This window comes from Macaca nemestrina, chromosome 8 (assembly GCF_043159975.1).
Source record: "Macaca nemestrina isolate mMacNem1 chromosome 8, mMacNem.hap1, whole genome shotgun sequence".
Lineage (NCBI taxonomy): Eukaryota > Metazoa > Chordata > Mammalia > Primates > Cercopithecidae > Macaca > Macaca nemestrina.
This window is the reverse complement of record NC_092132.1, coordinates 97,783,344-97,807,785: the sequence shown is the minus strand read 5'-3', so window position 1 is coordinate 97,807,785 and position 24,442 is coordinate 97,783,344. Positions and strand designations below refer to the sequence as shown.

General features: G+C 40.5%; 1 protein-coding gene and 1 non-coding gene across 14 annotated transcripts in view; both read left to right on the top strand.

Moving 5' to 3' along the window:
• The window catches only part of LOC105496910 (scaffold protein involved in DNA repair), a 477,476-nt gene that overhangs the window by 392,190 nt on the left and 60,844 nt on the right, over nucleotides 1-24,442 (top strand). For 12 of the 13 annotated variants that reach the window (XM_011767553.3, XM_011767557.3, XM_011767555.3 and 9 more), the window contains one exon: nucleotides 20,494-20,634. In XM_011767553.3, coding sequence (XP_011765855.2) covers nucleotides 20,494-20,634 — 141 coding nt within the window. Of the gene's footprint in view, nucleotides 1-14,939; nucleotides 15,068-20,493; nucleotides 20,635-24,442 lie in introns of those variants that run through there. The other variant, XM_024797631.2, reaches the window with a different exon arrangement.
• Nucleotides 11,853-11,959, top strand: LOC112429379 (U6 spliceosomal RNA). Its single transcript, XR_003021570.1, has one exon. It is a non-coding gene; the product is annotated as a U6 spliceosomal RNA (small nuclear RNA).

Below are 24,442 nucleotides of genomic sequence, written 5' to 3'. Positions count from 1 at the left end.
ACAGATGCATTCGTATAACTCTTTGTCAATGATAAAATTCTGGTTGATCTTCTTGAGAAGGTTTAGACTCTTTTCTTTCTTAATACCTACACCCATATAAGACATTATCTTTTAATACAACTGGCATGATGTATATGTTCTTAAAATGGCATAATACCTTACATTTTTGGTCCATTGAGTTTTGACATGGGTGTCAGGCAAGTCAATGGAGAAAGAAGAGTCATTCCAATCAGTGGTTTTGGAATGACTAGGTATCCACATATAAAAGAATTAAGGTGGACCCCTGCCTCATACCATGCACAAAAATTACTGCAAAATGGATCACAGACCTAACGTAAGAACTAAATTTCTCAGAAGATAATGTAGGACTATATCTTCCTAACCTTATGTATTAGGCAATGGTTTCTTGGATGTGACAACAAAATCATAAACAAAAGAAAAAATACATAAATGGGACTTCATCAAAATTAAAAACTTTAATGCGTCAAAAAACAAATTTGCAAATCACTAATCTGATAGGGGACTTGTATCTGGAATATGTAAAAAACACAACTCAACAATAAAAAGATACCCAAATAAAAGATGGTTGAAAAATTTGAATAGACATTCAAAATATGCAAATGGACAGTAAGCACATGATGATCAACATCATTAGATACTAAGGGAAATGCAGATAAAAACCACAATGAGATACCACTTCACAGTCACTAGGATGGCAATAAAAAGAAGGACAATACTAAGTGTGGATGAATTCAGATGTGGAGAAGTTGGAATCTTTGCACACTACCTGATGAGAATGTAAAATGTTGCAGCCATTTTGAGAAACAGTGGGGCAGTTCCCCAAAAAGTTAAACATGGAATTACCATATAACCCAGAATTTCCACTGCTAGGTATATACTCTTAAGAATTGAAAACATATGTCCATGTAACTTCTACACAATCACTCCATAGCAACATTACTCATAATGCAAAAATGTCAAAACAACTGCAATGTCTGTCAGCTGATAGAAGATAAATAAATGTGATATATCCAGGTAATGGAATATCTTTCAGCAACAGAAAGGAATGAAACACTGATCCATGCTATAACATGAGTGAACCTAGAAAACATCATGCTAAGTGAAAAGAAGCTAGGCATAGAAGGCCACATATCATATGAGTCCATTTATGTGAAATAACTAGAACAGGCAAATCCATAGAGGCAGAAATCCAGTCAATTGTTGCCAGGGACTCAGGGGAGGGGAGAATAGGAGTAATTGATGGATGGAGGTTTCCTTTTGGGATGATAAAAATATCCTGGAATTAGATAGCGCTGATGGTTGCAGAACATTGCGAATATACTTAATGCCACTGTGGTACACTTTAAAAGGATTAAAACAGTAAATTTTATTTTATGTGTATTTTGCTACAATATAAACAGGTCCATTCTATGGTATGTGAATTATACCTCAGTAAAGCTGTTATAAAAATAAAAGGCATAATAGCTTGTTTTAATTACCAGGGAATTGTGCTGAGGAAAAAAAAATCCAATCCCAAAAATTGTATACTGGATGATTCAATTTTTATAACATTTTTGAAATGGCAAAATTTTAGAAGAGAGGACAGTTTAGTGTTTTTCTGATGTTAGTCATGAGGGTTGGGAGATGGAAGGAGGTGAGTTATTAAAGGGCAGCCTGAGGGACCCTTATGGTGATGGAACTGTTAAGTATTTTGACTGTGGTAGAAGGTACAGGATCCTACACAGGTGATTAAACTGTCAAACTAAATATGTGACACACATCCAAGTAAAAGAGTGGCAGGTTTTATCAATGTCAATATCCTAGTTGTGATATTGTATTATTGTTTACTAGTACATATAGTTTATACTCTTGGGGTAACTGAGTAAGGTGTACAGGGGTTCTCTCTGTGGTATTTCTTAGGACTGCATGCGATTCTACAATTAATAAAAGTTTCAATTAATAAAAAGGCAGGCTGGAAGCAATGACTCTTGCCTCCAATCCCAGCACTTTGGGAAGCGAAGGCAGGAAGATCCCTTGAGCCCAGGAGTTCCAGACTAGCCTGAGCAATACAGCGAGACCCCATCTCTACAAAAAATTTAAAAATTAGCTGGGCACGTTAGCACAGGCCTTAGTCCCAGCTATTTGGGAGAGTGCAGTGGAATGATCACTTGAGCCCAGGAGGCTGAGGCTACACTGAGCCATGATCATGCCACTGCACTCCAGCCTGAGCAACAGATTGAGACCCTGTCTCAAAAAAAAAAAAGGCAAAAGAGGTAAGTATCTTTGAAAACTTGTTCCATGGGTAAACGTCTATCAAATTACAAGATGTCTTGGCCGGGTGTGGTGGCTTACACCTGTAATCCCAAGCACTTTGGGAGGCCTAGGCGGGCGGATCACCTGAGGTTGGGAGTTTGAGACCAGCCTGACCAACATGGAAAAACCCCGTCTCTACTAAAAATGCAAAATCAGCTGGGCGTAGTGGGCATGCTTGTAGTCCCAGCTACTCAGGCGGCAGAGGCAGGAGAATCGCTTGAACCTGGGAGGCAGAGGTTGCAGTGAGCCGAGACCCGCAATTGCACTCCAGCCTGGGCAGCAAGAGAGAAACTCCATCTCAAAAAAAAAAAAAAAAAAAAAAAAAAAGTTCGATATTCACCGGCAGTAAACAAATCGAAGTCTAGACTGGCACCAGTTGTGTCAGCGGTTTTATTTGTGCCTTCCTTAAAGACCAAGCTTGCAGCAGGGTTTTGTTGTTGTTAATCTCAGCAACACAATATTTTTCTAAAATAAAGATGATGTGTGAGTATGGAAAAGGCCTTTCTTGGCCAGACTTGGTGGCTCATGCCAGTAATCCCAGCACTTTGGGAGGTCGAGGCCGATGGATCGCCTGAGGTCAGGAGTTCGAGACCAGCCTGGCCAACGTAGTGAAACCCCGTCTCTACTAAAAATACAAAAAAATTAGCTGGGCGTGGTGGCAGGCACCTGAACCCTAGCTACTCAGGAGGCTGCGGCGGGAGAATCGCTTGAACCAATGGGGTGGAGATTGCAGTGAGCCAAGATCGCACCATTGCACTCCAGCCTGATCAACAAGAGCAAAACTCCATCTCAAAAAAAAAAAAAAAGACCCTTCTCAGCCGGTCACAGTGGCTCACACTTGTAATTCCAGCACGTTGGGAGGCTGAGGCTGGTGGATCACTTGAGCCCAGGAGTTTGAGACCAGCCTGGGCAACATGGCCTAGCCCTGTCTCTACCAAAAATACAAAAATTAGCCAGGCGAGGTAGTGAGTGCGCCTGTGGTCCCAGCTACTCTGGAGGCTGAGGTGGGAGGATCAGTTGAGCCCAGGAGGTGGAGGCTGCAGGGAGCCGAGATGACAGCACGGTACTCCAGCCTGAGAGACAGAAGGAGGGTGGCCCTGTCTCAAAAGAAAAAAAGGCTGAGGGTTTTTGTCCTCTTCTTTTGGTTAAGTCACTTTTAGGAAAGTAAGATTGTTACTCCTTTCGGTTCATTGATATTTAAAAGTTTACATGTCACACTTTTATTCCAGCAAAGAGAAAATATGATTTTTAAATGAATAAAAAACACATTTCTGTGCAGTAGAAGTCGTGCTAACATCTCATGTTAAAAAGATAAACAACAGGATTAACTGTTTACTTTGGGAGTGCAGAGGCTGGTTGTTTTTGAGAAGAAGAACACAATGTCCTGCTGTCTCTGGTTTCCCGGCGGTCCTCCCAAGCCTCTGCAGGAGTGGGCGAGGCCCCCGCCCCCAATGCTTCCCCTCCCCCACCCCGCCCCGCCCTCGCTCTCGCCCCCGCCTTTTCTCAGTGGCTTCCTTGCTCTCAGGTTCCAGCCCTCTTCTCCCCATGCTCCCTTTTTTTCTCTCTCTGGTTTTATCACTTCTTCCTCTGATTTCTTCTGTTTTTTCCTTGGGTTGAGGCTTCATAAGAGATTATAAAGTGAAGGGCAGGTCTTTGTTGATCTTTAGAGCCTGCTTAAGTTGACAGTGACCTAGAATGAAACAGCCGGGCCTGACTCCGATTCCGGGAATTCTTGGTGGACTGCTAAGAACTGCTCCCATAACTCACGTAAACATCCCACATAGCCACTTAATCTGCCCTCTCAGCACATGCGTGCGCAGGCACACACGTTTGCTGTGTTCTCGCTGTCCCTCCTTCGTGTAGCTATGAAACTGAGCCAGTGAATGAAAGAAAGGGAAAACACGTAGTTTTGGAAACGAGGAAGGGACATTTAAAACTTTTTTAAAAGAGAAATTGAATTGTACTCCCACAACTTCCACTACAAATCAAGAGTTTTATTTTTTTATTCCCTGTGATTTGTTCTGTTGCCTTGACAGATAAGACATGTATTTTTACAGTTTTTGAAATATTCTTTAATTGGCATAATGGACATTAAGTTGGTAAGAAAAGGAAAAAAATTCTTAAAGACAAATATTAACTTCATAATGGACTTTTATACTTCCAACGAGAACAAGGAACCTCTTATCTGTCTTATTTTATGTTGCTGGGAATGCGCGGTGGAATGTGGTTTCATTTGGCACCAGTTTTAATCGGCTCTTCCAACATGGTCCAGGCCTCACCCTCATGGCTCAGAAATGCACAGAGTCCAAGTCCTGCAGAATGGCTGCTGATGCCTGAAACAGGCGATTCTGCTGCTACCCTGTTTCCCTGGAATCACTTTCTGACTGCTGCCTTGTTTTCCCAGTTGAGAGGGTTGGAGTGTGGGTGGCTAAGGGCAGGGACCCGCTGTAGACATGGTATTCTAATGACTATGTATTGCTTTACCCACAATGGAGCTTTACCTTGCAAAGCAAAACAGCAGTAGCTGAATGATGAGGTTACCATTGTAAGGCCGCATCTGTGTGAAATGGTATGCCCTGTGCCGTTCTCAAGCACCGTCCTGTGAGCACCTTCCCATAAGATTAGGCCTTTTATAAAAACGCAGACACCTGCTTCAGGACTTAGGAGAGCTGGCACTTAATGAGAGGGAACCCTATTTTCTTGTCAGTTAACTACATCTGTAATAACGCACATTTATCTGGTAGGTGAAGGAAACTAAGATTTTGAGCACAGAAGAGATGCAGGCACTTAACTGACTGTGAAACGAGTTCACATAATCTGGATTGTGCAGGTACCCGAACTCCTAGTGCCTGTGTCCATTCGTGTCATGTGGTGCCTGCTCCCCTGCAGACCGCAGTCTTACAGTCATGAAAGTGGGGGTTATTTGGGTGAGTGTCTATGGGAGAAACATTGATCTTAAACGTTAAATAAGTGGAATTCACTTGGCGGACTCTTATTCCAAGGAGTTTTGAATGACTTTCTGGCTGATGGAATCAGTGCAGTTCTGAGACTCTCATTCTAAACACGTGTCCTACTTCTTCTCTGTGAGATATTTTATCATGGCTGTTCTAAGCACTTATCTAAGTTAATCACTCCTGTAGATAGCAGCATCCCCTCACACCAGGTATAAGGGACCCACCAACCATGCTCAGTGCTGCATGGGGCAGAGAAGTCGCCTGCAGCCCAGGCCTTAGCTCAAGATCACTAGCAGCGGAGAGTGTGGTGTACTGGATGCATACCTTTGCCTTGGCAGTGGATATTCTATGGCAGGACAGCAAAGGAAGGTACTCAACTGCTTCCCAAAGTGGAAGCTCCATTTTATGAACATTAATCACATAACTTTAAGATGTCAGATCTCTTGAGCCTGCTGTGGCCTGGCTAGCCACTGGTTCCCAGTATTTCAGAGCTTACTAAGGACAGTGCCGGTGTCTGCTGGTTGTCATGCAGAGCACAGCCACACACAGTGAGCATCTGCTCCTCAACTTGGGTGCTGGTGCCTGAGCTGCAGCTGCAGCCTTCTCTATAGATACATATCTATTTAACATTCCTTAAACAAAAATAACTGAAAGGACTTCTAGAGAGTATCCCCTTATCTTATAAAAGGACTCTCAGCCCAGAGAGCTTCTGTGCCTTGTCGATAGTGGCAGAGCTGGGATCCCAATGTTCCTGCCCTCCTGTTTTGAGTCACATTCTCCATAGAGCAGTTTGCCCTTTCCAGTTCTGTGTTAATCAGCCCCGTTCTCACTTGCATCCTGCCTCAGGTCACTTGAGCAGCCTCTGGGTTCTTCCACAGCTCCCTGTTCTCTGAAATGAGGCCCATCCTATGCCTGATGCCGAGGCTGCTCTACACTCTTCACACCCACTCACCTCCTCCGAACCTCAGGCCAGCGCAGGCGCTCTGTCCCGCATCCCTTACCCACAACTATGCTCTCCGGTCTCTACCTTGAAATGTTTCTTGAATGTGTTTTCACATGCTGACAGAAGCCAAAGAGACAAAGAGGGTGGCAGCATCTGAGGACTGGGACCAGGCATGGAGGGGAGGGCACCAGGATGGACTTGGAAGTCCATGTCTCATCCTGAGGCAGCCACTACCAGGGTTGCAGGTTTCTCAAGATAACTAGAAAGTTGAATTTTATGTAAAGTCTTCCGGTTCTTAATTTTAGTTACTAGTTTCTGAAAACGTTAACACTATATAAACAAAAGAAAACATGCTAGCCAGTGAGCACTACTTTGCACCTTCACTCCTTCCTCTCAGGCATTTGTCATTGATTAGGGCGGTGGACTCCCACTGGGTCTAAAGAGACTGTCTAAAAGTTCTCTCTTCAAGCGAACTCCTCACAAAACCCTTTCCCTCACCAATGCCGTTAGAGAAAATAATTTTTATCAAATTTTTAATTTTTTCCTAAATATGTTTAATTTTAAAGTAAGAATAATGCAACAAATAGTCTTTCCTCTTATCCCTGCTTTCTCCTATTGCTATGGTCTCAATGTTTGCATCTCCCCCAAAATTCATATGTTGAAATCTTCACCCCCAAGATATTAGGGGGTGGGACCTTTGGGATTAACATCCTTATAAAAGAGGCCCGAGAGAGTCATTAACCCTTCCACCATAGGAGGTTGCTTGGAAAAGACAGCCGTCTATGAGGCAGCAGGCCCTCGCCAGATGCCAAACCTGCTGGTGCTTTGATCTGGGACTTCCCAGCCTCCAGAACTGTGAGCAATACATTTCTATTGTTTATGACCCCCCCAGTCTGTGGTATTTTTGTTAGAGCAGCTCAAATGGACTAAGACACCTATCTTGTCTTTCTCTCTTATTATCTTCTAGCCTCCTTCCAGTGTCTCAGCTGTGGAAAACCTCTTTCCCATCCTAGGGTTTCATACATGCTATGCTCTCTATTTTCAGTGTTCTCTCAGCCTTTGCATGACTCGTTGCTTCTCTCTGTTTAGGCTCAGCTTAAAGATCACCTTCCTTTAAGAAGCCTTCCCTGACGACCCTGACTAGACCATCCTACCACCCCAGTGCTATCTCTCACAGCACTCTTTATTTCCTTTCTAGCACTCACACAATCTGTGGTTGCACATTTGTGTGTGATTGGTCTCTCTTGCCAAGGAGCACAGACGACAGGGACTGTTTGCCCACTATCCTGTACCTAGCACCTCACAGAGGGTCTATCCAGGAGGCAGTCCTGTTGTATTTAGCACATGAATGAATGGATCATTGATTTACTAGAAACCCTAAGAAGGCCAAGGCACTGTTTTGGAGCACAATGACAAACCCCCAAGTGCTTTTGTTATCAAGGATCTTGTGACACTTATTTCATGGCTGTGCAGCCCTTCATGCCTCACTGCGTGTGTTGTACTTCCATTATCTGGCTTGGCAATTTTGTACTTGGCTCATTTCTTGTGTTCAAACAAATCAAGATGTCTCAAGAAATAACAACTCACACTTAAGTCTACAAATTCAGAATGGATAGTTTCCAAATACTCCCAAGACTTACAAATAAGGGCGAAAGACCCATTTTGTTTTCTCACACGACACATGCTAATCATCTAGAGAATCTTTATTTCCGGTGGGAATAAATCGAAGAAACAGAAGACCAACTTTCAAAATAGCAGAATGAGGACACAGTGGATTCTCTCTCCAACAAACATTTAGCTGGAGAAAATTATGAAAGACAAGCATTTAAAATCTCTAGAAATTGTCCTCAGGGCATACAGCAAATGGAGAAACATTCCATGAATGGAATCAAAAATAACTATTAAATCTAAGTGAGAACGGCAAGTCTATGGTCTGTGAGCCACAACCCACTCCCCCACCATCCAAACTCATTTTATAGAAACTAACTTGGGGCTCTACTCCAGGGAGTCTAGTCACGAAGATGGTCCCCTCTTCCCCCAGCTCCCAGTGTAGGGTACATTTCACCCTTCATGGCCAGCCTTCAACATTTCTCATCACCCACCAAATGAGTCAGGCCAAGATTATGGACCTGATTGTCCCACTCCAGCTCACCCGTAGGTTGGAGGCTTCGTGCTAGAGAGGCAAGCCCAGAAGACTAGTTGGGGGAGGTGGGAAAGGCAATAGAAACTGCATTTGGGGAGGTCCAGATGTTTGATTTAGCCGATGAAGATTTCAAACCAGCCATTATAACTATGTTCAAAGAACTAAAGGAAACCATGTCTAAAGAATTAAAGGAATGTATGTTAATATTAACAATGTCTAATCAAATAGAGCATCAATAAAAAGATATAAACTATGAAAAGAACCAAATAGAAATTCTGGTGTTGAAAAGAACAACCACCAAAGTGAAAAATTCACCATAGGGGCTCAATAATAGATTTGAGACGGCAGAGCAAAGAATTCATGGACTTGAAATTAAGATAATGAGGCAGGTCATGGTAGCTCACGCCTGTAATCCCAGCATTTTGGGAGGTCAAGGCTGGTGGATCACTTCAGCTCAGGAGTTTGAGACCAGCCTGGGCGACATGGAAAAACCCCATCTCTACAAAAAACACACCAAAAAATTAGCTGAGTATGGTGGACTTGGGAGGCTGGAGTGGAAGGATCACTTGAGCCCGGGAGGTCAAGGCTGCAGTAAGCCAAGATTGTGCCACTGCACTCCAGCCTGGGTGACAGAGTGAGACCCTGTCTCCAAAAAAAAAAAAAAGAGAGAGAAATTAAGATTATGTAATCTGAAAGAGAGAAAAGAATGGAGAAAATGAAAGAGAACCTCATAAAAATGTTGGACATGATTAAGTGCACCAAAATGTGTGTAATGAGAGTGCCAGAGAGAGGATGATGCAGAAAATATTTGAAGAAATAATGGCTGAGCACTTATCAAATTTGATGCAAAATTTTAATAAGTTAAAATGTGTAATGTATTACATACACCTAGACACCTCAAAGTCAAAATGTTGAAAACCAGAGATAAAGAGAAAATCTTGAAAATAACAAAAGAAACATGATTCATCATATATTAATACAAGGGAACCCCAGTGACAGTCCAGCTGACTTCTCATCAGAAACAATGGAGGCCAGAAGGCACTGGGATATATCTTCAAAATGCTGAAAGAAATTAAATTGCTTACACCATACTTACTTTCTGGCCTTTAATTCCTGAGGTTAGGTGAGTAGGATTGAACATGAATTATTTTATCTTAGCTCGCCTTTTCATTTTTATAGAAACCAAAGACGGCAGTTGTTCACCTTCATTTTGAAGTATTCTAGCTTTTTACTTGTTTGGACTAGACCTAATTATTAGCTACAGAACCCTAATTTTTATATAAAATTTCCTTCAGTCACAGAACCATGAGAAATTAGTTTGTACTATATAAATATCTTATAGCTGCTACAAATTAAATAATGTCATACGTATCTGTGGAAATGTTAAGACTAGTTATCTTAAAATAGGCGATACATTCTTTCACATATCACTTGCTAAATACTGCTAATACACAGTGGGAGGACCTAAAATCCTGTTTTTCTGCATCAGGTGACCACTCAGGTATTTCCTGGCATTCTTGGGTATAAAAGATCATATTATCAAGGAGATTGAACACAGTAGTAATTTATGTATGGTTTTGATATGTTAAAATACATATTAGAAAAAATATTGCTAACAACATTTTGGTGTTAGTGCTAATTTTTGAGAAACACCTATTAATACTTTGAGAGTATTAGTGTTTGATGACACATAAATTTTGTGCATTTTTTTAAAAAACATAATTTGGAAAAGCTTTAAATTGAAGGTTATTTGAAATAACCTCTTATTTATTTATGCCATGGTTTCCCTAGTCACTTTAAAAATTCATCACTTTTTAATTACTGTGTTTGAAAGGTTGATTAACCAATTTTTAAGTATTCATAGTTTTTTCTTCTTCTAGTTCTGTAGGCCTTTAAACTGTGCTGTCCAATAGGGTGGCTACTAGCCACATGTGATTATTTATATTTAAACTAATTAAAATTAAATAAAATTTAAAATGTAGTTCCTCAGTCACATTAGCCACATCTCAAGTGTTCAGTAGCCACATATGGCTAGTAGCTACCACATTAGACAACATAGACATAGAACGTTTATTCCATACTTGCAGAGAGTTCTCTTAGAACACAGTGCTTTAGAATGATGGTCTATTCCTTATTGCTGACTACAGTGGTATATAAATCAATTTCACCTGCACTTGAATTCTAATGGAGGTTTAGCTCTGGAAATTAGGCTGGTATTTCCCCACTTTTGTAAATTTAAAGAGATATTTATATCAAATATGCTTATATATTCATTTCATTTTATTGTTAGTTTGCTTATTTAATGTTGTAAGGTTTTTGGGCAAGATAGTAAACCTTTCTGATCTTCAGTCTTCTATGTGCTAAATAGGGATAATAATAGCCTAGCTCCTAAGGGCCTTTTGAGGAGAAGAATGCAAACAGAACAGGATCTGGCACTAACCCACATACACTATGAAAAAAAATTAATGTTTGTATTTTAAGCTTCAAATTTGTGGGAGTAATGTGTATAGCAACATACAACGAATGCAGTAGGAGTTAATAACAAAAACATAAAAATTCCTATAAAATTTGAAAAATACTTCCTATTGGGTCAGAAAAGAAATAATGACAATTTTAAAATATCTACAACTAATGAAGAGTAAAAATACTACATATTAAAATTTATGTGATGTCATTGACTTGATATTTAGAATAAATTTTAGTCAAATTAGCTCAACTTTAAAAAGAAGAAAGGGGCCAGGCGCGGTGGCTCACACATGTAATCCCAACACTTTGGGAGGCAAAGGCAGGCAGATGACCTGAGGTCAGGAGTTCGAGATGAGCATGGCCAACATGGTGAAACCCCGTCTCTATTAAAAATACAAAAATTAGCCTGGTGTGGTGGTGCACGCCTGTAGTCCCAGCTACTTGGGAGGCTGAGGCACAAGAATCACTTGAACCTGGGAGGCAGAGGTTGCAGTGACCCGAGATCATGCCATTGCACTCCAGCCTGGGCAACAGAGGGAGACTCAGTCTCAAATAAATAAATAAAAATAAACAAAAAGAAGAAAGGACTGGACACAGTGGCTCATGTTGATAATCCCAGCATTTTGAGAGTCCAAGGCAGGAGGATTGCTAGAGGCCAGAAGTTTGAGACCAGCCCAGGCGGCATAACAAGACCCCGCCTCTTCAAAAGGAAAAAAAAAAAAAAAAACCAGGCATGGTAGCATGTGCCTGTAGTCCTAGCTACTCAGGAGGCTGAAGTAGGAGGCTAGCTTGAGAGAAAGGCTGCAAATTAATGAGCTAAGCCTCCAACATGAGAAATAGGAAAGGAACAATAGAATAAGTCCAAAGAAAATGGATAAAAAGATTATAAATATGAGTAGAAATTAATGACATAAACAGTGACTAAACAAAAGCGAGAAATGATCATCTATGGTAAAATTGATAAAGAGAAGATAAATAATAGTAAAAAGGAAAATTAGGGATAGCAGTCCCATCAGGGATTGGAAACATAGATGTGCTCACTTTGGCAGCACGTATACTGTAATTGGAAAGATACAGAGAAGATTAGCATGACCTCTGGGCAAGGATGACATGCAAATTCATGAAACATTACATATTTTTTAGTAATATTAATAAAACTTGAAAAACTGTAAGATTACTGTAGCATCTTTATGCCATTAAGTTTGAAAATAGACAAGATGGAAAAATCCCTGGAAAAATACATTACCAAAATATCTTAAGAAAAAAATTTGAAAATTCAAATAGTCCAATTATCATTAGAGATGTTGAGCTGGTAGTTTTGAATCTTCTCAGGAAAGAAAACACTAAATGATTTTATTACCTAATTATTTCTAACTGTCAAAATACAGATTGAGTCTTAGACTTAGAATTTGTATCAAAAATTTTCAGAAGAAAAGGTAATCAACTTGTTCTGTGAAGCTGATATAAATGATCTTGATACCAAATGTAGTATGAAAAATAAAATTAAAGACCAATATCATTAATGGACCTAGAGACAAAAATTCTAAATAAGACATAGCAAATAGGATCTTGGCTTTACATCAAGAGTGAAAAACTAATACTCAGAAAGAATTTGTAATTGTCATTTGCCACATTAACATGTTAAAGGGGGAAAACAGTTCTTTCAGTTAATACAGATAATGCATTTGATAAGATCCAACACCCATTCATGATTAAAAAAGAAAATTCCTTAGCAAACTAGGAATCCCTAACTGGATGAAGGACATCTACAAAAAAACAAAAATGAACAACCACCAACAATAAAAGCAAACATTAGTGACTGTAAAACATTGAAGACTTTTTCTTTACAGTTGGAACAAAATAAGGATGCCCAGTCACTGGCATCTCTTCAGCATTGCCCTGAAGGTCCTAAAAGGCAGCCATAAAACAAAATAAGAAGCAAAATTGGAATTATGAAATTATTGCATAAAAGTACATTTAAAAGGATTATAAATAGTAATAAAGTTTAGTAAAGATGATGGATTACAAAAGTTCAATATACAAAGCCATTGTATATTGATCACACACCAGCAACACACAACAACAAACAAAACACCATTTAAAATAGAACACAAACCCATAGACAGTCTAGGCATAGATCTAACAAAACATGTACAAGAGCTATATGGAGAAACTTACAAAATTTTATTATAAAAATTGATCTAAGTACCCCACCAAGAAAAGATTTATCTACCAGTCACTCTACCATGCCCTAAATTACTGTATCATGTGAATGACTTTAATGTTCACAACAGTCCTCTGAATTAGATTCTCTTATTTTGTCTTAAAAATGAGTAAAATCAAGCTCATACAGATAAGCAACTTTTGCAAGATCCAGAGTTGTTAACATAATGCTGCCCCCCTGGGAAGCCACTTGTGTTCCATTGAATGTGATAAAATTTATGGTAAATATGTGGTAGTTCAGGAAAAGCAAGTAAATCATGGGGACACTATGCTGCTCAGACCTGTCACACTAGCACTGATTTTAGGAAATAGCGTTTCACTGGGCAGAAAGCATTGACAAGTAGGTGGAATTCAACGCAGGCTGCTGATAAGCTGACGCTGGTCTGGGCAGTCTGTGGAATGCCACAGTTCCAATCCAGTTGAACGAGTGGGGTGATGACTCCACCTCGGGCCTGAGCCAGCCTGCCTCTGAGCTGCAGCTGTGTGAGCAGAACAGAGTGGGAGAGTGTGTGTGATGGGTGTGAATACCAGGAGAAGAGTGATAACTCGTCTCTAGGGCAAAAGAATAGACAGAAGCACCCTTCCTTGTTATTTGAGACAAAGGAAAATGTCAGGGCAAACTTAAAGGTAGTAGCCAATTCCACACCTCTCCCTTTTCAACACAATCAGAAATATAGAAACTTTGTATTTGGATCTGTGGGGATTTTTGTATTTATCTTGACTTTTGTATAGGTTAAAAAAATAACATGTAGGCCAGGCGCGGTGGCTCACGTCTGTAATCCCAGCACTTTGGGATGCCAAGGCGGATGGATCACGAGGCCAAGAGACCATCTTGGCCAACATGGTAAAACCCCGTCTCTCCTAAAAATACAAAAATTAGTCGGGCGTGGTGGCCTACACCTAAAGTCCCAGCTACTCAGGAGGCTGAGGCAGCAGAATTGCTTGAACTCAGGAGACAGAGGTTGCAGTGAGTCGAGGTTGCACCACTGCACTCCAGCCTGGCAACAAAGTGAGACTCTATCTCAAAGAATAAATAAATAGGCCAGCCGCGGTGGCTCAAGCCTGTAATCCCAGCACTTTGGGAGGCCGAGACGGGCGGATCACGAGGTCAGGAGATCGAGACCATCCTGGCTAACACGGTGAAACCCCGTCTCTACTAAAAAATACAAAAAACTAGCCGGGCGAGGTGGCGGGCGCCTGTAGTCCCAGCTACCCGGGAGGCTGAGGCAGGAGAATGGCGTAAACCCGGGAGGCGGAGCTTGCAGTGAGCTGAGATCTGGCCACTGCACTCCAGCCTGGGCGACAGAGCGAGATTCCGTCTCAAAAAAAAAAAAGAATAAATAAATAAAATAAAATAACATTTAAAGCAAAGTCTTGGGGGTATCAGTAGGAGACGACCAGGCCTTAACGTAATCACATGTGGAGGGTCAGGGGCCACCATGGGTTGTTCTGTAACAGGAGAGCCTGGAGACTCCTAGGAAATGTAGCCTGGTCCTACCTCCAGTTCCCTTCCATGTCCTGGTCCCCAAGGAAGTCCCCTTGGACTTCTCTATTTAGATATGGAACGGAGAAGCAAGTCATGTGAGGAGTTAACTAGGAGGTAAGGAGGACTTTAAATGGTATATAGACAAAAAAAAGACATTATAAATTCAACATCAAAATGTATACTTTTATACCTGCTCTCAGGTAGCATACTGTAAACTAAAAAAGACCTCAGACGTGGAGAGAAGGGAGGGAAACAAAGCATGATTGGACTGTGAATGGAAAAATTAGTTCTCATCTAGAAATCCATACCCAGCCAAACTGCCCATAAAGTTTGTGGATCGATTACCAACAACTTTATGAATGGTTTTAAAATTTTTACCTCACACTCTTTTTTCAGAAAACTGGAAGACAGGAACTACTGAATTGAAGAAGTCAATTAAAAGATACGGGTGTAGGAAATAGCAGCTCCAACATAGCAGAGCAGCAAAGGGGAACCTGCAGATTTTGTGCCAAGAGATCCCGGGATGATATTGTGCCTAGGTATAGATGCTGACCCATTCAGATTGAAGCACGGTAGAAGGATCCAGAAGAGCTCTTCAGGGTAGAATACCTGTGAGGTTCAGCATCCTAAGAGAAGATCTTGGTAATTGACTGAGGTTTAGGGTTGATTTTGTGATAAGTACATAAAAAACTAATTTTAAAATGAATATAGGGAGCCAGGTGTGGTGGCATGTGGCTGTAATCCCAGAGCTTTGGGAGCCAGGGTGGGAGGCTTGGTTGAGGCCAAGAATTTGAGAACAGCCTGGACAACATAATGAGACCCTGTCTCTCCAAAAAAATAAGTAAATAAATGTATATCAGAAAAGAAATTGTTTTATTATATTAAAGCCAATAAATTTGACATGTGGTATTTTTATTATCAACTAGGTCAAATTATTGTCTCTTTTCTCTGTGATTTCCTGTTTGACTTGTGAGTTAAAAAAACGTGAAATTTCCTAATGTAAGAAGATTTTTAAAATATATATTTCTTTCTTGGTTTCTCATTTAATTGTATTTTAGGCAAAGAGTGTGTTCTATATGATAAGATACTTTGAAATTAACTGTGACTTGCTTTATGGCCAAGTGTGTAGGGAGAATTAATTAGAAAGGAAGGGAGAGAATCTGTGTCACCCCTGCTGGGGTACACTGACCAGATCATAGCTTACTGCAGCTCCCAACTACTTGGCTTAGACTGTCTTCCTGCCTCAGCTTCCTGAGTAGCTGGGACTATAGGCACCACCACTGTGCCCAGCTTGCTTATTTATTTGTTTGTTTGTTTGTGTGTTTGTTTGTTTGTTTTTGAGACGGAGTCTTGCTCTGTCGCCGAGGCTGGAGTGCAGTGGCGCAGTCTCGGCTCACTGCAAGCTCCGCCTCCCGGGTTCATTCCATTCTCCTGTCTCAGCCTCCCAAGTAGCTGGGACTACAGACACCTGCCGCCATGCCTAGCTAATTTTTTGTATTTTTAGTAGAGATGGGGTTTCACCGCATTAGCCAGGATGGTCTCAATCTCCTGACCTCATCATCCGCCCGCCTTTGCCTCCCAAAGCGCTGGGATCACAGGCGTGAGCCACTGCGCCCGGCCTATTTTATTTTTTATAGAGATAACATCTCGCTTTGTTGACCAGGCTGGTCTTGAAGCCTGGCTTTGAGCAGTCCTCCCAACTCAGCCTCCCAAAGTGCTGAGCTTACGGATCTGAGCCACCTCATCCAGCCTCTTGTCACCTCTTATAAATCTTCCATGTGTGCTTGAAAATGCATTTTTTCTAATTACAGGCAGTTTTTCTAATTGTTTATCCAACAAATCAAACTAGTTAGGTATATGCAAATTTTCTAATTTTTTACTAACTTTTTCATCTGTTGACTTACCAATAATTGGCAGAGATGTGTTAAAATCTTCCACAGTGGTGGTGGATTTTTTCATTTCTCTGTGTAGTTTTATTAATTTATGCTTAATGTATTTTGAGGCTAGTAAGAGCATAAAAGTTTATAATTGTATGTCTTCCTGGTGAATTAAACCTTCTTATCTATATTTGTAACCTCTCTATCCTTAATAATACTTTCTTTTTTTTTTTTTTTTTTTTTTTTTTTGAGACAGAGTGTCGCTCTTGCCCATGTTGGAGTGCAGTGGTGCGATCTCGGCTCACTGCAAGCTCTGCCTCCCAGGTTCACGCCATTCTCCTGCCTCAGCCTCCCGAGTAGCTGGGACTACAGGGGCCCACCACCACCCCCAGCTAATTTTTTGTATTTTTAGTAGAGACAGGGTTTCACCATGTTAGCCAGGATGGTCTCGATCTCCTGACCTCGTCATCCGCCTGCCTCGGCCTCCCAAAGTGCTGGGATTACAGGCATGAGCCACCATGCCCAGCCAGTAATACTTTCTTAAAATCTATTTTGCTTACCATCAAAACCACCTTTTCAGCTTTCTTTTGGTTAATATTTGCCAGAAACATTTTTTTCTGTCCTTTTACTTTGAACTTTTCTGTGCTTTGGAAGGTTTTCTGTCACCAGTTTATTGGAAGACATTTTTTCTTCCTTCAAACAACATGACAAGTTCTGTCTTTGACATGTTTAAATCGTTTTTGTTCCATTTCTGATATGCAAGGACTTTATCCTTTCACATATCACTTTATATTTTATTGGCGATTTAATGTTTTTTCTTTGTGTTTTCCTTTTTGTTTGTTTTCCTATATTTCTCATTCCATTTATTTCCTCTAGTGATTAGGAGGTATATTCCCTGTTTCTGGTCTTTGGTGATTATCCTTGAAATTGTACCGCATATACTATTGTTAAGTTAATATCTTAACTCCAGGCTTAGAGTGATATGAGGACTTGGGAACATTTGAGCTCCAGTCACTGCCTGTTTGATTTCATTGCTATCCATTTTCAGTTTTTCAGCTCTACAGCTTTAATATTATTGATTGTGTTGTTATTCTATCCTGTGTTTATTCTGGGTTGTTTGTATTTTTGCTTATTAGTCCTTCTTGTGTCTCAGGCCTTTATTCCACGATAATTTCCTTATTCCTAAAGTACATAATTTAGAAATCATTTTATTTGTTTTTTGAGACAGGATCTCACTCTGCCTCCCAGGCTGGAGTACAGTGGCACAATCGTAACTCACTGCAACCCTCAAACTCTTGAGCTCAAGGGATCCTCCCGCCTCAGCCTTCTGAGTGGCTGAGACCACAACCATGTGCCACCATACCCAGCTAATGTTTTTATTTATTGTAGAGACAGGGTCTCACTTTGTTGCCCAGGCTGATCTCGAACTTCTGGGCTCAAGTGATCCTCCCACCTCAGCCTCCCAAAGTGCTGGGATTATAGGTGTCAACCACTGCACCTGGTCTAGAAATCATTTTAGTAATTAGTAAAATAGTAAATACGTCAGGTTCTGTAGGTAGAAAATGCTCCTAGTTTTTCTTTGTCTAAAAATGTCCCAGGCCAGGCGTGGTGGCTCACACCTGTAATCCCAACACTTTGGGAGGCCGAGGCAGGCAGATCACTTGAGGCCAGGAATTCGAGACCAGCCTGCCCAACATGGAGAAACCCCATCTCTACTAAAAATACAAAAATTAACCAGGTGTGGTGGTGGGGCTCCTGTAATCACAGCTACTCAGGAGGCTGAGGCAAGAGAATCACTTTAACACAGGAGATGGAGGTTGCAGTGAGCCGAGATCGCTCCACTGCACCCCAGCCTGGGCAGCAGAGCGAGACTCCATCTCAAAAAAATAAATAAATAAAAATTTAAAAATTCAAATGTCCTTATTTTACCATCATTCTTGAAAGGAGTTTTGCTGATACACTTCTGAGATGGCTTTCAGAATTCTGAAAATATTCCACTGTCTTCTGGCTTCATTCATTGTTCTGTAGAAGCTTGATTTAAGTCAAATTTGTATTCTTTTGCAGATGTACTGTCTTCTAAATCTCACTGTGTGTGCTTTGAAAATCTTATTTGTGTGCTTCTTGCTTTTAACAGCTCATAGTCTTTGGTATTCTCTAGTTTCATTATGGTGAGTTTATTAGTTGGATTTCCATTTAGTTGTACTGCTTGGTATTTGTTTGGGTTTTTTCCCCCCAATTTGTTTTTGTTTTTGAGACAGGGTCTTGCTGTGTTGCCCAGGCTGGAGTGCAGTGACATGATCACAGCTCACTTAAGCTTCAACTTCCTGGGCTGAAGTGATCCTCCCACCTCAGCCCCTAAAGTAGTTGGGACTATGGGTGTGCGCCATCACACCCAGCTAACTTTTTTTAAAATTTTTCCTAGAGAAAAGATCTCACTACATTGTCCAGGCTGGTCTTGAACCCCTCAGTTCAAGTAATCCTCCCACCTCAACCTACCAAAGTGCTAGGATTATAGGTGTGAATCACTGTGGCCAGCTTTACTTGGTATTTGTTTTTCTTCCTGTATCTTAGATCAGGTGGGAAAAATTCTCAGTCACTATAAATCTACATGTTATTGCTTCCCCTCCTCTGTCTTGTTTTACTGAAATTCCTATTAGACATGTTAGACCTTCTCACTGTCCTCTGTATTTCTGCACCTTCTCTCATGTTTTTTTCTTCTCACTTCTCAAGCTATATTCTGAGTAATTTATTCAGATTTATACCTCAGATCTGATATATACACTCTTCAGATGCATATAGCCATTTGTTACACCTACTCAATGAATATTTTTATTTCAGTAAATGTAGCTTTCCTTTTTGAAAGTGTGATTTCATCCTTCTTCAAATCTATCAAGTCATTTTATGAGTTTCTTGTCTCCTATTCATATTTTGGGGACTTTTTACCTCTTTAAAACAGTTATTCTATATTTTCTATCCATTAATTCTAATATCTCAAGTCCCCAGCAGGTCTAGTGTTATTTCTTTTGACTGTTCCCACATGATGGTTTGTTTCTGAGTGTTTGATTTTTATTTGAGCACATCTTTGTTTGGCCTTTACTCCATGGTGAACTAGCAATCCAAGTAAAGGTGCTATTTTTCAGACAGGATATATTTTTGCTTCTCTTGCAAACCAGCTGGCCCTGTGGGCCTGGGAGACTTCATCAAGGAGTCTACAGTTCTTGACCCTTTTGCCAAGGCAGCACTTAAGGCTCCTGACTTCATCTGTTCTCCTCCAACATGTATTTTTTTCACATTCTTATCTTTAGAATAGTTTTTATGTCCATTTTGTGATGTTATTTACTGACTATAATTTCTTCAGCCTCCATGAAATGTTTTCTGAGAATGTGTCATTTTTTGATAAATAAACTTCATTTACTTCAGTTATAAAACGAAAGGATTGGAAATTCAGTCATAAATAGGCTTTCATGAATAACACCATCTAAACTTAAAAACTAGGGGGAATCCCATCATGTCACTGGCTGTCCATTATGGCTGTGTTGCTGCAAGCTGGAACACCAGGTTTTATCCTGCTGGGGTATGCATGTCTCTAAATGTGTACTGTCTCAGAGAAAGCCTCATATTGTTGTTCTCACCGTAATGTTATCCTGCAGCTTTTCTCAGTATTGAGCATCCACACAAAACAAATATTTCTTTCATGGGAAACAGGGTAAAAATGGGAAAAGGACACTCTGTTTCTAGGTAATATATTTGGTTTAAGAGAATGGTCATCTTGATGTACTTTTCAGCCATATTTGGCTTAGGTTTTTGTTTCATGCCTGTGGATGGTGGTTCAAACACCTGCATGCACACATACAGAAAGAATGTCTTGAATTCAACTTTTTTTTTATCCTGACTCACCCATTTAGGAAGATGACTACAGTGAATTTCTTTTTTTTTTTTCCCTTGGTTTTTCTTTAATTTATTTAAATTATATTGGCCAGTCATAGCAGTATATAGTGGCTTTCTAATGAAGAAGAAGAGGGAAATCTTGATCTCTGCATTAATCCAAACTGCCTCCTCAAAGAACAAATGTGAATGGTTTTTTACAGACCCTGCCTTCTGGTACAAGATGCCTGTGGAATGTTCGGTGAAGTGCACTTAGAGTTCACCATGTCGAAGGCAAGACAGTTGGAAGGGAAGTCTTGCAGCCTGGTGGGAATGAAGGTTCTACAGAAAGCCACCAGAGGAAGGTGAGAACGTGCCAGAATGGCATCCAGTTTGCTACAATTGTTGGTTCTTTTTATTAGTCTTTTGTCTCTAATTTTATTTTTAAAGGCAGTAAACCAGGATCCTAGAGTTTGCCCATAAAACAAGGCCAGAAGTTGAGTGGAACCTATAAAGTATCTTTAGGGGAAGAATTGTAATTGAGAACAAAAAGAATTAGGCAGGTTTCATGATTCATAATTTTATTAAAAGAAGATTAAAATGTTATATATGTGTTTTAATTATGAAGATTTGTCTTTTGTGTGTTTTCTTCACTATAACAATAAAGCATCTTTGGGTGGTAAGTATAAATGAAAACCTAATTTAGTGAAAAAACATTTTGTGAGCTTTAAGCAAAATTCTTAAGTTGTCATGTCTTTGCACTTTCCAAAATAAGCAAGCATTGTTCTCTGCCAGGTTTCATGGCACCTCGCCCTAAAATGTTGTTTTTGATAGGCAGAGGTGGAGTGTTACAAAGATCTGGCCTATCTGTGCCTGTTACAGCTCCAGTAATCATTCTAATCTATAAATTAGGGAAAAAAAAAAAAAGAAACATTTTTAATGGAACTACCCAGTCATATAGTGAATTGGGGTTTTTCTCAATCTTCTTATTACATCTCTTTCTTTAAGTAGTGTGTTATTTTAGCTCTCTTGTTGATGTTTTGTTTAATTATAGAACATCTGAGCTATAACTGTATTGGAGGGGGAAAAAGTCCCATTCTGAGTGTATGATATTCTGCTTTTGGAGCATTTATTGATAGTATCCTCGGTAGTTTGCATCATGACCACTCTGGCTATGGCCATTCTAAATGGTGAGTGTTTAGTGAGCATTTCCTTGACTGACCTCAGTAGGCATTTAGCTCTCCTACAGGCCTTGACTTTGAGTCCTGGCATACCATACTGCTGAGTGACAGGTCTGCCCAAGAGCTTGTTTTCCTGGGAGACATATCCCCTGTAAGCCCTGAGTAGATAAGAGCACATTTTTATTGATCTGTATAGCTATGTTTTGTGTTTTTTTGTTTTGGTTTGGTTTGGTTTGGTTTTTGGTTTGTTGTGTGTTTGTTTGTTTGTTTGTTTTGGAGACAGAGTTTCGCTCTTGTTACCCAGGCTGGAGTGCATTGGTGCCATCTTGGCTCACTGCAACCTCCGCCTCCCAGATTCAAGCAATTCTCCTACCTCAGCCTCCCAAGTAGCTGGGATTACAGGCGCCTGCCACCACACCCGGCTAATTTTTTGTATTTAGTAGAGATGGGATTTCACCATGTTGGTCAGGCTAGTCTCAAACTCCTGATCTCAGGTGATCCACCCACCTCAGCCTCCCAAAGTGCTGGGATTACAGGCGTGAGGTTCCACGCCCGGCCAGCTATATTTTATAATAAATACTTCCTCTTGTTTTAAACAGGCAGCTGTATTATAATTTAATTGCATTATGTGTTTGGGGAATGCGATTCATCCAGATATTTGAAAAGCATGTCTAGATACGAGAAAAGCTTGGTTGGGTCACATGAGTCTTACCCTTATTAAGACTGAACCTCATTTTAGTCCTCATTAGAATATTCATTGTAGGCCAGGCGCAGTGGCTCCCAACACTTTGGGAAGCCGAGGCAGGCTGATCACTTAAGGCCAGGAGTTTGAGACCAGCCTAGCCAACATGGCAAAACCCTGTCTCTACTAAAAATAAAAATAAAAAATTAGCTGGGCATGGTGGCACATGCCTGTAGTCCCAGCTACTTAGGCTGAGGCACGAGAATTGCTTGAACCCTAGAGGCAGAGGTTGCAGTGAGCTGAGATTGCACCACTGCACTCCAGCCTGGGTGACAGAGCGACACTCTGTCTCAAAAAGAAAAAAATATTCATTGTAAACATTTCAGACTCACAAGCATCTGAAGACTAAGTGTAGTTATGGTAACCATCAGGGCCGTTTAGAGGGGAGGGCTCTTTCACTCGGCTGCCACCCACCCAAGCCTGGCAAGGACATGAGGGGGCTCCCACCACAGGATGTTCCAGCTGTGCTCCAGGCCAGAGGCAGCTGTTCTGGCTGGAGACTGCAGGACGTAGCATCTTACGGAAATACTGCTGGGGAAGGACGCAGCCAGACGGGACCTGGGAATCTTTGTCTCTCTAAAGGTCCTGTTCTTTCACCATTCTTCTTTATAGCCATACATGTACCTAACATTTAATCTAGTTTTTGTGGTTGGCACTAGAAGCCTAACCATCTATAACATTTACATGGGAAATGTTTTTTCCATGGGAAATGCATTGAGTATTCCAACAAATTCATTTACTGATAAACTTTTGAACCTCCTTCCTTGTTAAAGTTGGTGACTAGTATTTGATGCTTTTTTAGATACGGATTAATTATTTTATATATTTAATTATATTTTGCCATGCAAAACATCCAAATAAATGTTTAGATTGTTTTCTTGTTCTTTTGGAAGCTATATTTCTTCAAAACAAATTATTAAATCGTTTTGGAATGCGGGATGTTATAATTGCTTATTAGTGACATCATCCATCCGTGGCCCAGTAAACACAACATTGTCTCTCTTTTTTTTTCCCCCCAAATTATTGTGTTTCATAGCAACTGTTGTAAACTTTAACAAAATACACTTCTCATAAACCTTAACAAAATATAATTCCCCAAATTCAAGCTAAAATGATTAATTTTATAATTTCAGTATCTAATACAGAAAATAACCTTTTCCCAATTGGAAGATAGTTGTATGTTTGGGCTAAGTCACAGAGCCTCTTAGATCTGGCCTACCAGATCTAAATTTCACCTGATCCACAGTTCTGGTGATGAAACATCACTCAGCCCTACCTGCTGTTGAGTGACTGTGTTGCAGGGGACTTTAGTCCAGAGGCTCGCAGAAAAACAGCAGCATAGCTTTTGTTTCTCTGACAGACTAATTTTTTGGATTTGAGCGTCTATGTCGACTGGTCAGAGGAAGAAGAGTCAGAAAAACAACCCGAGCTTCGGTTTAGAAACTGTACAGTTTTCACAACAGTGCCAGTCTGATATATGCTCACCGCAGAACATGCAGCACAGCCTGTGCTTCCTTCCTCTCCAGGGCACTCCTGCTATTCCTCAGTGACTCTCTGCTAAGGGCCACCCTCCAGCCCACCTCCCCGCCCACCACCGACCTCTGTCCTCCCAAGTAGCCTGTGCAGCACTTTAGTAGGCCAAACAAGCTGAGAAGTCACAGGGCTTTGGTGTCATAATTCTGTGTGTGAACTTTATTTTTTTATTGCTGTTTATTATATGCTTTTATTTGTATTTGCCAGGGCAATACTGAGAAAAAGAAAAGAAATTCCCTGAAATATGTTAACCTATCATAGGTATAGAAACTATAGCTAACAAATTCTTTTGGGGAGAGTGGGGAAAGGAGACCTCTTTCAGTTCAAAAATCTGATATTTAATTCCCAACTTGTTAAAACAACCACTGAGTCCAAAATACATTATTAATTTATAGGTACTATTTTCTGTAGGCCGCTTGAAGGGCCCTTTTACAGCAATGTACTGGAGAAGCTCTTACTGAAGAGCAAGCATTTTGTCAATACTCAGTGTCTACAGAGGGTGCTGTCTGGGTGTTGAGAATGACAAAGAAAGCAACTGACATGGTCTTTGACCTTGAATTGTGTCCCTTTCAACCCAAAACAGGACAGGTAGAAGTATTAGAGTAGTTGATGATTGAAATAACTAGACCTTAGCTGACTGATCCCAGAAGGTTTCATGAAAGAAATTAGAACAAAAGCTTTAAACATCTTGATCTAGCAGAAAGAAAAGTGTCTCTA